We start from the raw sequence: 15,849 nt of genomic DNA on the forward strand, positions 1-15,849 counted from the left end.
AGATAAAGATACATTGTATACATAAACTACTTTGTTAAGTAGCAACAAAATTCAACGCATAATCTAAAATTAAGTAAGGGAAGGGGTGGGTTGGAGGTTGGGGGTGAGAATGTTGAAAGGGGTGACATTGATCAAGATGCACTGTGTTATCAACTGCTTAAAGATAATAAAAATATTCAAAAATGTAACTTTCCTGCAGCTTACATTCTAGTAGAGAAAATCCATGTGAAGATAGAAACAATGTTAACTAAAATATAAAACCCAAGAGCAAAGTTGAACTTGGTACAGGAATAGGTATAACGAGATAAAGAAGGGGAGGATAGACTTTGGGCATAGTTTTTCAAATCTGCAATTTACGTCTTAGACTCAGGATTCAGTACTTATGGACTGGTTCTAAGTCTAAAGAATGAAGTGTGAGCCAGGTGCTGGTGGCTCATGCCTGTAAACTTAGCTACTCAGGAGGCTGAGATCTGAAGATTGTGATTCAAAACCAGCCTGGGCAGGAAGAATCCCTGAGACTCTTATCTCCAATAAATCACCAGAAAATGGGAAGCGGTGCTATGGCTCAAGTGGTAGAGTACTCGACTTAAGCTGAAGAGCTGGGGGACAGCACCCAGGCCCAGAGTTCAAGCCCCATGACTGACCAAAGGAAAAAGAATGCTTGATAAGAAATGTACTCATTTCCTTGCCCATGTAATTGTAACCCCTCTGTCCAGTATTTTCACACTAAAAAAAAAAAAAAAAAAAAAAGACTGAAGTGTGAAAGCTTCCAACTGGATTAACTGCTAGCTTTAAGTTTTCTTAACTGAAATGTGGAGTGTCAGGAATAAGTTTTTTAGAAGGCCTAACTGATGTTACAGGCCCTCGGACTCCTCTAGAAGAGTAGTTTTCTCAGGGCTGCACAAATCCACTCTGGATTGTTATTTCTCTAACATGATTTAATTTTATTGCTGGGCACATAACTCCTCCATAAAATACTGTGAGCACTGGAGAACAGATTTGTATTTTACTATGGTGGCAAAATATCTGCCTTAGACAGAAATAGCCAAAGAGGCTGTCAAAGCAATTTCACAAACACACAAGCTTCTCAGACTACACAACAGTAAATTGTATGTTGTACTCTCTTCCTAACGCTATTATAACTGAACAGCTTGCTTTAGCATATTGGCAATAAAGTACAGAATAACAATTCCCAGTTTCAGTCATCAGTTTAATTTTTTTTTCATTAGAGGGAGCAGAACTTCTAAGATGTTAACTATATATAATTGATGAAAACTTTGAACAATAGCGGACAATGAGAAAATGTTCTGTATTTGTTCTTCAGTTCTGAATGTTTAATTATATAGTTAATGGTAGATTTATATATGATATATATTACTTGTTAGCTTAAGAACATTTGGCATATTGATTTTTTTTTGCAAAATTTAAGTGTTAAACTTGTGAAAAAATGTTATAATGTAATTAAATAAGAGCTTTCATTTGTGCAAAATCCTTTATAAAAAAGCACTGGTATCTCTTATTCAGTCAGCAAAACATTTATTTGAGCAAACAAGTAATCCACATGTGGTCATACATTAAACATCCTTATTTTATGAGGCAGCGAGGATGAGAGGGAAACCCAAAAGCAAAGCCACCTGGCAAAGCCATTAGTTTAACCCAGAGTGAAATCTTGGTTACAAAGAAAGCTACATATTTCTACTCTGACACTAAATTCAATCTATTGACCTAGAAAGAGATCATTAGCTGGAGGCTAAAGGAGTGAGAAGTAGTTGTTTTATACTCAAGCTTAACAGAAGAAAAAGTGGACTTTTCTGCCATCAACTAAGCAACTCTAACATCAGCAAGAAATACAAATCTACCTTGTCTATGCTTTTCTTTTTCAATCAGGAAACGCAGTACCAGGAACAAGCAAAGAAGACATAGCAATATAAAAGAGAAAAAAAACCACTACAAACCTCAATAAAATTTTGAGAGCTAGAATTTAAGCCAGCATTACTCACATTTGCTTATAGAATGGAATTTATTAGGACAAAAGCAGGATTTTGTTTTGTTTTGTTTTGTTTTTGGTCACGGGGCTTGAACTCTGGGCCTGGGCTCTGTTCCTCAGCTCTTCAGCTCAAGACAAACACTCTATCACTTGAGACACAGTGCCACTACTGAGTGGCTTATTGGAGATAAGAGTCTCACAGACTTTTCCTACCCAGGCTGGCTTAGAACCGAGATTCTCAGACCTCAGCCTCCTGAGTAGCTAGGATTACAGGCATGAGCCACTGGCACCCGACTAAAAGCAGGAATTTTTGCCAGCTTAAATGATGACTTGGCACTTCATTATTATAAATATAATATTTTATCTTGTTTTATTTCACATAAGTTCTCTCTCCCAGGTACATATGTGTGTGGTCTATAAACCTATAGACATATTCTTAGGTTGCATACATTTGCATAGATTAGTATGAAGAAAATAATCATGTAAGACATCAACAGATCCTGTACTAACAGTATCTGTGTCATTGGTTGTTTGATATGTGTGTGTGTGTGTGTGTGTGTGTGTATCTATAGGATGAAACTCTAGTGTTTTAGAGAACACAATTTTAAATGGATGACATTTGTTCTTGTTCCTTGTAATATTTGCTGTGTCTGTAATAAATGTGGAAGTCATACAAAAGAATTCTCTCCCTCTCATCCTCTACATTTCTCAGTATGTCCATTGCAACTGGTTCACTTGATTCTATCTTAGAAGGATTATTATTCTTAGATTATATCTTAGAAAGGGGAAGCCAAGAAGGATTCCAAATTAGAGAGAAATCAACAACCATATGTTTGAATCCTACTTTTACGCAGGTGTGTTTGCCTTAGTTTGCTAACGAATTTATACCAGTCTGATTGGCAAAAGATGTGCTTCAAAGTTTTATGATTCAATCCTAAATGTCACAGTTAAGTTTAAGGGACAGATTGCATTCATTTGTATATATAACCTATTTGTCCAAAAAACAGTCACTTAATACCTTCTAAAATTGTCATGTGGCTTTAAACTCTAAGTGTGAGCATGGAGGCCAGTAGAAATTACTGTGCAGCCTCATTTATGCTGCACAGTTATAAAAGAAGTACAAGATAAAACCACTTACCTCCAAGGTGAATGACAGGACCACATCAGACTTTGACAGTTGAATCTCATTCTCGTCCCCTAGGTCCAAAAATGCGGAATTCTGTGAACGTTTTAATTTTTGTAGCTTAAATTCTGGACCACCTTTTGAAACTGGAAGACTTTCTAAGTTGGCCATTAGCAAATTCACTGAAGATCGCAGCTCTTCTATGTACATACTCTCCATTTCTTTTGCTATAAATCTGGGGAATCTTCTTTCCTTAAAAACGAATTTTAAAATTATGTTATTTAAGTCAAATTTCAGCTTCCACTGTCTTGGAGATTATGATTCTCTTCATACAATTTGTCAGCCATGCATTTTAGTTTCTAGATTTTTAAATCTTTAGGCTCTGATAATTTTGATTATTTTAAGGATATCTGTGGTTTTAACTTTATTTTTATAGGATTTATATATGAGAAAAAGAAGCAAAAATAAAACCAGACATGTGAGAAGTTTTAGCATATGAAACGTTTTCTTTGAAATTATTGGAGTAAATAGTCTATAAGAAAATATTCAGGATCTACTGCTTTTCTAGTTAGAAAATATTTTAATAATGTCTTCTTGCACAGATAAGAAATGGGATAGTGTATTTTTATATATATAAGAATTCATATTAAAATGAATTAATTAATAACAAGGACACACTACTAGAATTAATTTCATACCACACCATGGTACCAATTTACTTTTATAAAAATTTAAGTTTAAGCCGGGCGCTGGTGGCTCACACCTGTAATCCTAGCTACTCAGGAGGCTGAGATCTGAGGATCGCAGTTCAAAGCCAGCCCGAGCAGGAAAGATCGTGAGACTCCTATCTCCAATAAACCACCAGAAAACTGGAAGTGGCGCTGTAGCTCAAGTGGTAGAGCGCTCGCCTTGAGCTGAAGAGCTGAGGGACAGCGCCCAGGCCCAGAGTTCAAGCCCCACGACCGACAAAAAAAAAAAAAAAATTAAGTTTAAAGCAAAAGATCAATTTATGATAAGAAAAAATTAAGTTTAAGATGTGAAGGATAAACAAAGGAGGAAGCTGCTTGGAAAGAAATGTACGCATTATCCTGCCCATGTAATTGTAACCCCTCTGTACAGTATGTTCACAAATAAAATAAATTAAAATAAAAAAAAGAAAAAATTAAGTTTAAAAAGTGCTAGACAACGTTAATTTTGAAGATTAGATGTTTGCTGAGGTACAAAAGCATGCATGAACATTGTCTGCAAATGCATTAATCTCTGCAATGCGATTTCTGTGTCTTTTGCTCAATTAAAAAGACATTACCAATACTGATGTGTAGGTAGCATCAAATTGTGCTTGGATGGTAATGATTTATATTTTCCTCCAAGCAGCAAATGACAGCATCATCCCCATTGTGTTCCTAGCTCTTTGTATAATCTCTGCCAATATGACCTGACTGATTTGTTAAAAGCAGTGGTGATGTATATTTATAACATCAGCCTCAGGAAAATCTGTCTACCACAGTACAAAATTTGGTGGAAGAATGGAGACTTAGAGCAGACATTCTTCAAATGATTACCCACTGCTCCAGAATAAAAAAAAAGAAACAAAAGAAAAAAAAAACTGCCTTCACTGCTGCTCCCTTATTATCATTTAAAACCTCACCTAGGAAATCAGCATCTGTAGCACTGTGTTCAGACTGCTCTCAGCACCCTGTACCCGGCCACTGCCTGGCTTGCACCAGTGAAGCCATTGGGCAGGAAGGAGCATCTGGCTCCACTTCACAAGTCAGTCCCAGAGTCTCAGGCCACCTGTTTTCTTTTGCCCTCAATATAGTCTTTGCAAATTCCCTTCAAAATTATTTACATATGATCAATATTCAAGTTACACATTTCATAGATATTGAATAGCTATATAAAAATCATTAATTTTTCCGAGGAATATTCCTAAATATGCTTTTAAAGTATTTATACAGCTGGATGCCACACCTCAAAATACCAAATTTGCATTCCCCCCCAAAAAAACCCATATTAACTACCCAGGTATATGATTCCTTGAGTTCTTTTAGAAGACAAAGTAGGTTTGGAATAGATTTTTAATTATAAAAAAAGTAAAATGTGCCATGAGAAATATCATTGTCTATTTTTGGACTAACTTTATTTATTTATTTTTATTTATTTTTTTTTTTTTTGGGTCCGGTCGTGGGGCCTGAACTCTGGGCCTGGGCGCTGTCCCTCAGCTCTTCAGCTCAAGGCTAGCGCTCTACCACTTGAGCCACAGTGCCACTTTCGGCTTTTTTTCTTTTTGCTTATGTGGTGCTGAGGAATCGAACCCAGGGCTTCATGCATGCAAGGCAAGCGCTCTACCACTGAGCCACCTTCCCAGCCCTGGACTAACTTTAAAAGCTGACCAAAAACCAAACCCTTCCCCACTCTAAAAAGCCCCCCAAAACACAAAACACAAACTAAAACTCAGAATTAAGGCAGAAAGACAAGTGTCAAGGGCTGGTTTCAATGCCATATGGAGCAAAAGCCATTCGACTATGGCCAAACACCTCCTTTTCAAATGTTCCACCAAGTTCAAATGTTCTTTGAACTTGAATTTTTAACTGGTCTGTTCACTAATGCATCGAACAGAACCTTCATTGTGTCTTCATTTTATATTTCTTTGAAGTGCGTAATTTTCCCTATTAAATCTATCTTCATCAAATAAAAGTTAAATACATGCATATTTGAAAGTCAAATGCACCAGTTTCACTTTCAAACTTCCTAGGTGCTATTTCATGAAAAACTAACATTTGTACATGAAAAAATAGCCTATTTATATTTAGCTTTAGTGCAAAACCCTTCATTCAGTATCATCTATCAAAGAGCAATTCTGGCAACATCTCCAAAACAGACTTACCAGTATTTTCAAGCTTTTTGGGAAATTAATTATACTGGAATTTTTATTTTCTCTTGTTTTGAAAAGAAAGTCTCACAAATATTTTAATGATTCTTATTTGAAAACAATAAAATTGATTCTGTACCATATCAGTATTAATTATTCATCTTAAATCTGATATTTTAGGCTAGAACCAGACAAAATCGTTTGACCATGATTGTGCCCATAAACTACTGCTTACATGCTTAATTTAGTCCTCTTCAGAGCACGGTGCACTAGTGGCTCTAACATATGACACACATGAAAACTATAATATGTGCTTCCCATTTGTTAAATTGAATCACTCTTAAAGAGTATTCCTAGTTTTCCTTTAGATGATATATGAGTTTATACTATCTGGAAATATCTCCAAGCTGATTTCTCCTTTGTTTTCAATCCTCACACAGGTTAGCATCCTTATTCCAAAAAGGTGAAAGCTGAAACGCTCCAAAATCCAAAGCCTTCTGAATGCCTGTGGGATGCCCCACTGGAAAATTCTGTGATGATTAACACTGTACAAAATTACCTTCAAGCTACATGAATTTCATGAAACCCGAATGAATTTCATTTTTCACTAGGGTTCCATCCCCAATAACTCTCATTATGCATATGCAAATATTCCAAACTCTGAAAGAACTCTTGTTCAAGCATTGCAGATGAGTTGTACTCAACCTATATTAATTTTCATGTTCTCAACTCAAGATCTGAAAATAAAGTAAATGAATGGGAGTAGAGATGGTCATGATCATAATGAAAACACAAGTGTTTACATGTCTTGTAACAAAATACAGCGGATTCACAGTTATTCTTACCATTATTGATACCTACACTTTGCTTTTCCATTTAAATAGGCTCTTGAATGGGTGGTAATGGGGAGAGTGTCTACAAGATATTCAGGAATCTGCTTAGATCCCCTTGAAACAGATGCCTTGGGGTTTTGTTGTTACTGTTTTCTGTTGTTTTGTTGCCTGCAAGTGAATATTCTGACTGTTAACTCGCAAACAATGCCTCTGGGTTTGTCCCACTGAAGGGGTGATAGTAATAAAGGAATGGGCCAATACTAAGGTTTGAGGCCTAGTTTTGATATGGATTATTTATTGTTAACTATGTTATCTTGGTGAAGTGTCTATTCTTTCCTGTGCTTCAGTCTCCTTCTTGGTAAAACTCATTATTTCATCTACCCTTATTGAGTTAGTAGTATTACTGAATATATAATGTTTGATGTTGGTATAATTTAGGGAGGGGAAGGGAAAAAATAAATTGTTTAAAAAGGAATATACAGGTGGACCCATTGCAACAATGAGATGCACAACATGCTATGCTGAAAAACAAACTTTACAACTTTGGCAGGGGGGTTGGGGGTGGGAAGGAGTGTAGTAGTGGAGATGGGAGGGCAGGGATGGTAGGGAAAAACAAAGGAGGAGGCAACAATGCTTGATAAGAAATGTACTCATTACCTTGCTCATGTAATTGCAACCCCCTCTGTACGGTATTTTCACAATAAAAAAACTTTTTAAAAAAGTATAGGCAAAATTACATATTCTTTAAATAAAAAAGATTGGTAGACTATAAGGAGTGTTATAAAAATGCTTCAATTTCTTGAAGTTAAAGCAGAGAGAAATTAACTCTGTTCTATCCATATTTCAATATGGAAAGGACTTATATTTTTGAGCTCCTTTTCCTTTCTAACCCATGTGCCTCACTTCATTCTTCTGACAGTTCTCTGGTTATCCACAGCTCTGATGAAACCAGTGGGTACCTCATAGGGGAAACCTTGTGTTCATTGATCTTTACATGTGACCCAGGTCAGGGCTTTATAAAACACATTCACCTCTTACAGGTGAACTTGAGAACATACCTGAGCCTAAGTCTTCTTCCTATAACTAACCAGAACATCACTTAAACTGTGTACCACAACATCTGTGTTCAGTCAGGCCCTTGAAGGAACAGGTACCTGAGACAAGATATCAATGCTGATCACAGATCTAAGGGTTTGCTCTGTGCTATTTGGTACATGTTCCCAAATTTGTTCTTACTATCAGGTATTAGAGAAAAGCAAACACCCTTCCTTTCTTCCAAGTTCATTATAGGCTAGTGTTTCACATAAATCATTTTCTTCATTAAAGCTTCCGGTTTCAATAATTCAATGCCTCTTACTCCTCCTCCAACTCACCCCCCCCCCCCGTCTTTTTAGATATCTACCTGCCACAACCACTCTCTGTTTGTGGATATAACCCTATCCTGCTAATTCACAGGATCCTGTATCTTCAGTTGTGAGCAGTCTGCCTCCACATTACCTCTCACAACCTACTGCCACTCCCATTACCCAATTTCTCTTCACCTTTCCTTATTTCTTTTTACCTCCAATTTCTCAATCTTTTCTTCACCTTTAAATTTAGATAAGCAACATTAACAGTCCTATAACCTGTTATATAAGTAAATACTTTCAATCACAAGAATAACAGTTTTTAATATATATTTTTATTATAAAGATACTGTACAGAGGGGTTTCAATTACATGAGTAAGGTAATGAGTACATTTCCTATTGAGCATTGTTACCTCCTCCTTTCTTTTCCCTACCATCCCTTCCCTCCCCATAAGAATAACAATCTAATTGTTAAAGGCAGCAGGTGAGACACATCGTCCCAAATGCCAGTAAGTTAACTGTCTTGGTTTGGAACTCAGTTCCATGAGATGTGTACACATACATATTGGACTGTTAACTACACTTTGAAATGCATGTTTTATGAGTCGAGAAATGGGGATTATCTATCAAATATTCTAAGCTTTTGCTTAGCAGAAAGGAATGAGAGAATCTCCACACAAATGTAAATACAATTCCATTGAAAAAGACTAAAAAATGTATGTCATTGAAGTAATTAATCTATTCATTCACAACAAAAAGTGGTTTGTATAATTAAGGTCTAGACTCTTAAACCCCTTATGTATTAAACAGAAATTGATGACTTTTTCTTGAAATCTATTTTCTTTTTCATTTTTGATACTGTCAAGAAACACAGCGATTACATAAATGGACTAGAATATTACAGAGAAGCACTTTATATATCAGACTGTATCCTAGATACTTCAAATTATATAGTTTGACAAATTTAGTAACTCAATGAAACAGTAGTAGGCACAATTGTTTATTGGGATACTTCATATTATTTCATAAAAAGATCTTTCTCCTTGAGAAAATCTTATATTTTGCTTACTATAACCCAGAATTTCTTGATCTAGCAGTTAGAGAAGATCAGGGATTTTTTTTTATGAAAAATGTATAAAAGCTATCATTTAACTTAAATGTTTTACACTTTAAGGATACATGTCCAAACGGCACAGCATGTTCCACTTAGTTAATATATGGTCAAATATTTGGGATTAAGAAGTGAATGTAAATGTGGGTTATTTATGTTCTGGTAGGTACAGGTGTTTGTATGTGTTTTCTTTCTCTTCTTCGGCTTTATAGGAAAGAAAAATGAGAGGAGGGCAGAAAGGGCAGGAGGTAGAGTAAACAAAATGCAATCATGGAATTCAGTATGTTCTATTTGGAAAATGAATTATGCAACTTGTAGGCAGAGATAGGAGGAGAAAACTAGGGAAAAGAGAAAGAAGGGATGACATTGTCCACATGAGAAATGTATGCATTACTTGAATTGTGAAATGGTAACCCTCCTGGGTAACATCTTAACAATTTTAATAAAATTGTATAAAATACACTAATTTTCCTTTTTAAGTGTATGTACCTTTCAGCTCACAGAAATCTAGCTAAGGGGAAAACGAACTGTCTAATATATCAAGGTGAATCGTTTACCTTTGCCATCTTTTCTGCCAACTGTAGCCGACCATCAAGCTCCCTTCTGATCTGGGCTGCTTGTTCATCTGCATTGTCAAGCTTCAAAAGAAAAGAAATAATATATGTGATTATTTAATATCTATTAGTGATATATAGACTGGAGCAAAAATTAAATAATTCAAAATTTTAATAATCTCCCAACTACTTGTTGAAAATGTAGAAAGCTACTTAATTACATTGTAGTCCAGATACATTACTTTTTCTAAAGAAAAGTTAATAAACCTCTAGGATTCAATCATTGAATTTAACTAAGAAATATAATTCAATAATGCTTTTCTTAATATGTTCATAACTCTTATCCAAGACATCCTTGTTTTCCCAGGATTGCATAAAACCATCATGAAGTTTCCTTAATCTATACTTTTCTTAGTTTCTCTCAGTCTATTTTTCTTTTCAGGGAGGTCAGTCCTTCCACAGAAAATTAATAAGAACTGCACATAAGCTTGAAATTCCCATACAATTTTATAAATTCCTTCCCAGTTGCACCAAAATATTCAGTATCTTAAAAAGTCACAGTTCCTCAAATTTCATCAAAACACTATTTAACACCTTGAAATATTTAATATCTTCACACTAACAGCTCTTAATTTTAAGAATTGTTTGCATTATTTCTGTTTTGCAAGAGTTTTTCTTTAAAAGATGTTTTTCACTATTTTAAAAAATTAATGCCCTAATTCTATTTGTCTGTTAAAAAAAAAAAGTAGGCAAAGTAAAAATTCACTACATAAGGGCATTTTTCTTGTGTAAACAGTCCAAGAAAGTATTAATTTAGAGACTATAGGTATCATAAAAATATAAAATCACACTCCAAAACATACTTATAGTTTAAAGATAAAAAAGAAATCCTTGTAATAAAGGGTACTAATTTCAGTTATTTATACTTATTTTATATCATGCTAAGACAAAGTTGAAGGGGTACATCATTTAACCATTTTTTAAATGTAAGAATCATGGTTTGATACCTTGTGCTTTGTTTTGTGTTTTGAGCATTTATTATGTCTGTTTGAAACACAATTTATTTAATTAAGTCTGTATCATTTACTTTTCATGAACAGTCATTCTATCTCACCCTCCTCTCAATATGCTCCTTCCCTCCTTCCTTCTCCTCTGTTGTATTCAGCTCTGCACTTTCAGTTGATGACACACCTTTTCCTTTCAGTCATCTTATAACGACCTCAAAATAAAACAAAATTGATCTTCACCACCACTTCCTAAAACTGCAATACATGGCTTGTAAAAAACCAAAACAAATAAGCAACCATAAAAAGAAAACCCTTATCTTATCCTAAATGAGACAAACCCATATTCAAAGGTAGGATTAGAATAAGAGTTTTCTTTTTATTGTTTGTTTTGGATTTTCAAAAGCTATCTATTGCAGTTTTAGGAAGTAGCATCGGATACTCCAGTTGAAAGATAAGGTAATTATTAATGATTTGTCATTGGATAGTCTATCTTTGCTGCTAAATAGTTGGTTTACATACTCTACTCAGCTTTGTCCCTCAGTGGTTGAATGGATCGAGAAAATATGGTGTATATATATATATATATATATATATATATATATATATATATATATATATTCTATGCTTCCATAAGAAAGACTGATATTGTCATATTTGTAAGAATACATAAAGATTTGGGAAAAAAGATATTTAGCGAAGTAAGCTAGACCCAAAGAAACATAGGCTGCATGGTTTCCTTCATTTGTGGTAGCTAGGAGAAATGTACTCATTACCTGACTTATGTGACTGTAGCCTCCATTCATCACCTTTACAATAACAATAAAAATACATATATACTTAAAAATAATTTTACCAGCATTTGAATGTTTCTTGGATCCTAACACACCTTCGGCACGGATTCATTTTCCATGAAACAATTCCTCCCAAGGAAAAAATCCCAAACTTATTTCTTCCCCTTTCTTGATCATTGTGAATTAGTAGTTACAACGACAGGGTAACTAATATTGTTTTTACATCTTCATATAACATAAAGATTGCAAGGAAGTGGAGTTGTTTTCACACTATTAGAAGCAGCACAGTTCCTACATAATTTGATGGATGAAAGAATCAAGGTAACATTCTATCTTCTAGATGCAAGTCTTTTAAAGAACTCCCTTATATCTCCCTTTTAAATTATGCATTAAAAAAAATCTGACTTAGAAATCGCAGTTCTGTCATGGACTCTTGTAGAACAGTTCCAAGAGTCTTAAAAATTCATTTCCCCAACCACATTTTCCTTTGAATACTTAAAACCAAGAAAAGATGAATGAGTTAATTAGCTATAAAATTACCCTATGTGAACTGAACTAAACTATATTAAATAATGGATCAAAATGTTCAAAGACAAGAACATAAGAAATTTAACCCTCAAACATAAAACCTTAGGATTTTTATAGCCTAGATATTCTATAGCCACATTCTATAGGTATAGCTGTACATATGTATGGAGATTCATACAGCACATCCTTAAAATTATAGATAAAACCTGACAAACATTTGTAAAAGAAATTTTCTTTGTATTTCATTTGATCATGACACTTTATCATTTGGACAGATGTAACATACCAATATTTATTATTACTACTACAAAGTAGTTGTACAAAGGTTACAATTCTATAAGTCAGGTTTAAGTACATATAAGTCAGGTTATAAGTACCTGCTTCTTGGACATTTTTACCCCTTCCTTGATTTTCCCCTTCTAGAGCATGCCTAATAAGGTTACATAGTTCATTTTTGTATAATGTACATTGAATATGATGATTGTAGTTGCTCACCTTTCTTCCCTCCATTCTGTGTCCCCACCTTAGCTACTTCTCTACAGAAAACATGTTTCCATTTCCTGGTATTAACTGTGTGGGTTCAGAGGAGTTACACCTATGGACTCCTCCCCAAAGTCAGTTTGTGTGTAAATGCATTGAACCCTACATAGGTCACCATACCTAGTTGTATTTTGGAACTAGCTTCTGCATGTGAGAGAAAATATGTACCATTTAACTGCATTTACCTCAATAAATCAGTTGAATCTACATTCATCTTAATAATGAAATAACATTGGGATTGAGCACTTAGCACTCGAGAGGAGGTCTTGCTTTTTCAGACCCTTCCAAGAGCAGATTAGAACACTAACTTCAGCATGACTAACAAGGTCTAAGTTTACCTGGCACTTACTATGGCATGGATCAGGTACTGGTCTAATGTTTTAGAAACACTATCTCAGTTAAGCCTGAGAACAACTCTATGGAATAGGCTGTATTGTCCCATTTTAGTAGTGAAAAATCTAAATTAGAGATTGATTTCAGCCACTGCCTACAGTCAAAGTTGACAAATGGCAGGACCAAGCAAGGTATGGATCCTGCATTTTGGCTTTAGATTTCAATGTAACCACCTCCATTCCTGAACCACTTACCAAACTCATCTCTTGTTTTTCAGTTTTTTACAATATATGAATGTCTGCAATGGGAACCACATTATATAATGCTGCATAATAATGGAACTAAGATTGACTATTTATCTTGTGCTGGAGTTCTTAAAATATAGTAAAGGAGGCCTATAAGGTCTGATAGAAAACAGGAACTGCTTCTTTTTGAGAGAACATGAGTGAATAAATGATTATTAGATCATTCATTTGTAATACAGTGTATTACAAAAAAAATGGAGGTAGTTACCTGAATACTAGTTATTCAAGCTAAGGTCCCAAGATTGTGGTTCAAAGAGAACATGGGGAATAAAATTCCAAGAGACTTTTCCTTCAATGAATCAACAAAATGGCCACCTGGAAGTATGGCTCAAAAGGTAGAATTTCAGGCAAGGCCCTGAGTTCAACTGCCCGTACCTTTCATTGACAAAAAAGAATGAAAGAGAAAAGCAAATAGGGACCTAAATAAATGCCACATCTGCTGGAAACTTAGTCAAGGATTATGAATTTGAACCATGTTGAGCAAAGGGAGCCATTTCTTGGTACACTCTCCCCTTTAAGGCAGAGTGTACCAGGATCAGGGCGGTACCTCATTAATATTAATCTAGCAACAAATATTTACAGAATTAGAAGAAAAAGGCAAGTAATAAGATACTGCCATGCTCCATGTGTAAAGTCAGTGAAGTCTTGGCCTACAGCAATGGCCATGGAAATAAGACAAGAAAAATAAATACATCTCATAGAGAAAGTGGCAATACTAGTTAATTGAGTTAGGAGGGCAACCAAAAGGAGAAGGCTTGTGATTGTGAATCAGAGGCCTGAATATGGCATTTATAGAAGGACATTCAGGGTTTTGTTTTGTTTTTAAGCATATTTGAATCTATTAAACTGGAAGATTTTCATATCCATCAGTTTTCATGTGTCTTAGGTGACAGACAAGTATAAGGACAATGATGCTCAAGGAAGTGTAATTTAAAATGTTATTAATAAAAAATTAAGATGATACTATAATAATTCATATCATTGATATTTTATTAATATTTTATAATGTATTTAATACTGTTTTTTAAACATTGAAGCATTTTTTCAATGGATCTACATCAATATAATAATTCCAATAGCATTTAATTTCTCAAACTAAGGACAGAAGCAAATCTACCTATTTTCTACCTGACTGTTCTTACACTAAGATGATTTATGCACTTTACCTATCTGTGCATGCAGTTTCTGTATCCATATGCATATTGCACCATGGAAAATACATGGGGAAAGATTGTATGTGTACTGCCTGTGGACTCACATTAGTTTTCATACAATTATTTTGGAAACAGTATGTAATAATAGCTACTTAGACAGTATCAACATTATATAAAGTATTGTGTTTTTGACAAAATAGGTCTAAGTTTTATGCAAACACTATTGTCCAGAGGGACTTCAGCACCCATAGATTTTGGTACCAGAAGGGAATTCTAGATGCACTGTTCAAACTATACAATGAGTTAACAAATCTTTTTGACGATGATTCACAGTCTGAAATAGAAGCCTTGTGCATCTAAAGATCTCCATACCAGAAGTTGGAAAATGCTTTTTGCAACCAAGAATAACATAATTTAAAATGTTTAACAATAATGGAGACGTTCCTATCACTGTATTACAAATAACTAGAATCAGCTATGACCATCCATTGCATAAATAAGCTTTTATGGGTCAAAGGTTAGTTGGCTTGGTTCTAATGAACATGATTAGGACAAAGGAAAGCATTTATTTTTTTCTAGTCTAAAACAAAAAAAGGACTGGATATAGCTTAAAATATTAACATTATCAAATTGATTTTGTAAACTATATCCCCCAAACCTTACCTCCTGTCGAAAACACAGGCTTGTCGATTCAGTGACCACTTACTATCTCATGGATGTCTAATTTATTTCAATGTGTACAAAGTAAAATTCTTGACTTCCAGAATTCTATCAGAAAGTGTTGCTACATAGGGGGATGTCCATAGATTAAGAGTCCAAAACTCTGCCAGATTAGAGTGGCTACTGTGTTAAAAGAAGTCAGAGATGTCCCCATCAAACTGTTGTAAATACAAAAGCTCAATCAACAACCACTGAAAATCCCCAAACTCTACAATTCTTAGACTTTCATCTTGTCCCTTTCCAGAAAACAGAAATAATCAAGAACTCTAATTGCAACAGATGCTGAGGGGATGTAGACAGAAGGGAACCCTACTGCATTGTTGGTGGGAGTATAAATTTGTTCAACCACTTTGGAAAGCAGTATAGAGGTTCCTCTAAAGACTCCACATAGAGTTCCCCCATGACCCAGCAATCCCACTTTTGGGCATTTACCCAAATTTTCACAAACAAGATCACACTAAAGCTACCAGCATGACTATGTTTATTGCAGCATTATTTACCATAGCTAAGATATGGAACCAATCCAGATGCCCCTCAGTAGATGAATGGATCAAGAAAATGTGGTATATATACACAATGGAATTCTATGTGTCCATCAGAAAGAATGACATTGCCCCATTTGTTAGGAAATGGAAAGACTTGGA

The 15,849-nt window shown here is 34.8% G+C and overlaps 1 protein-coding gene across 3 annotated transcripts in view; it reads right to left on the reverse strand.

Moving 5' to 3' along the window:
- The window catches only part of Cadps2 (calcium dependent secretion activator 2), a 454,722-nt gene that overhangs the window by 262,496 nt on the left and 176,377 nt on the right, over nt 1–15,849 (reverse strand). For all 3 annotated transcript variants that reach the window (XM_042695976.1, XM_042695975.1, XM_042695977.1), the window contains exons 4-5: nt 9,831–9,911; nt 3,126–3,362 (exon numbers count right to left, since the gene is read on the reverse strand). In XM_042695976.1, coding sequence (XP_042551910.1) covers nt 3,126–3,362; nt 9,831–9,911 — 318 coding nt within the window. The remainder of the gene's footprint in view (nt 1–3,125; nt 3,363–9,830; nt 9,912–15,849) is intronic.

This window comes from Dipodomys spectabilis, unplaced genomic scaffold, assembly GCF_019054845.1.
Source record: "Dipodomys spectabilis isolate Male_0828 unplaced genomic scaffold, ASM1905484v1 ptg000197l, whole genome shotgun sequence".
NCBI lineage: Eukaryota > Metazoa > Chordata > Mammalia > Rodentia > Heteromyidae > Dipodomys > Dipodomys spectabilis.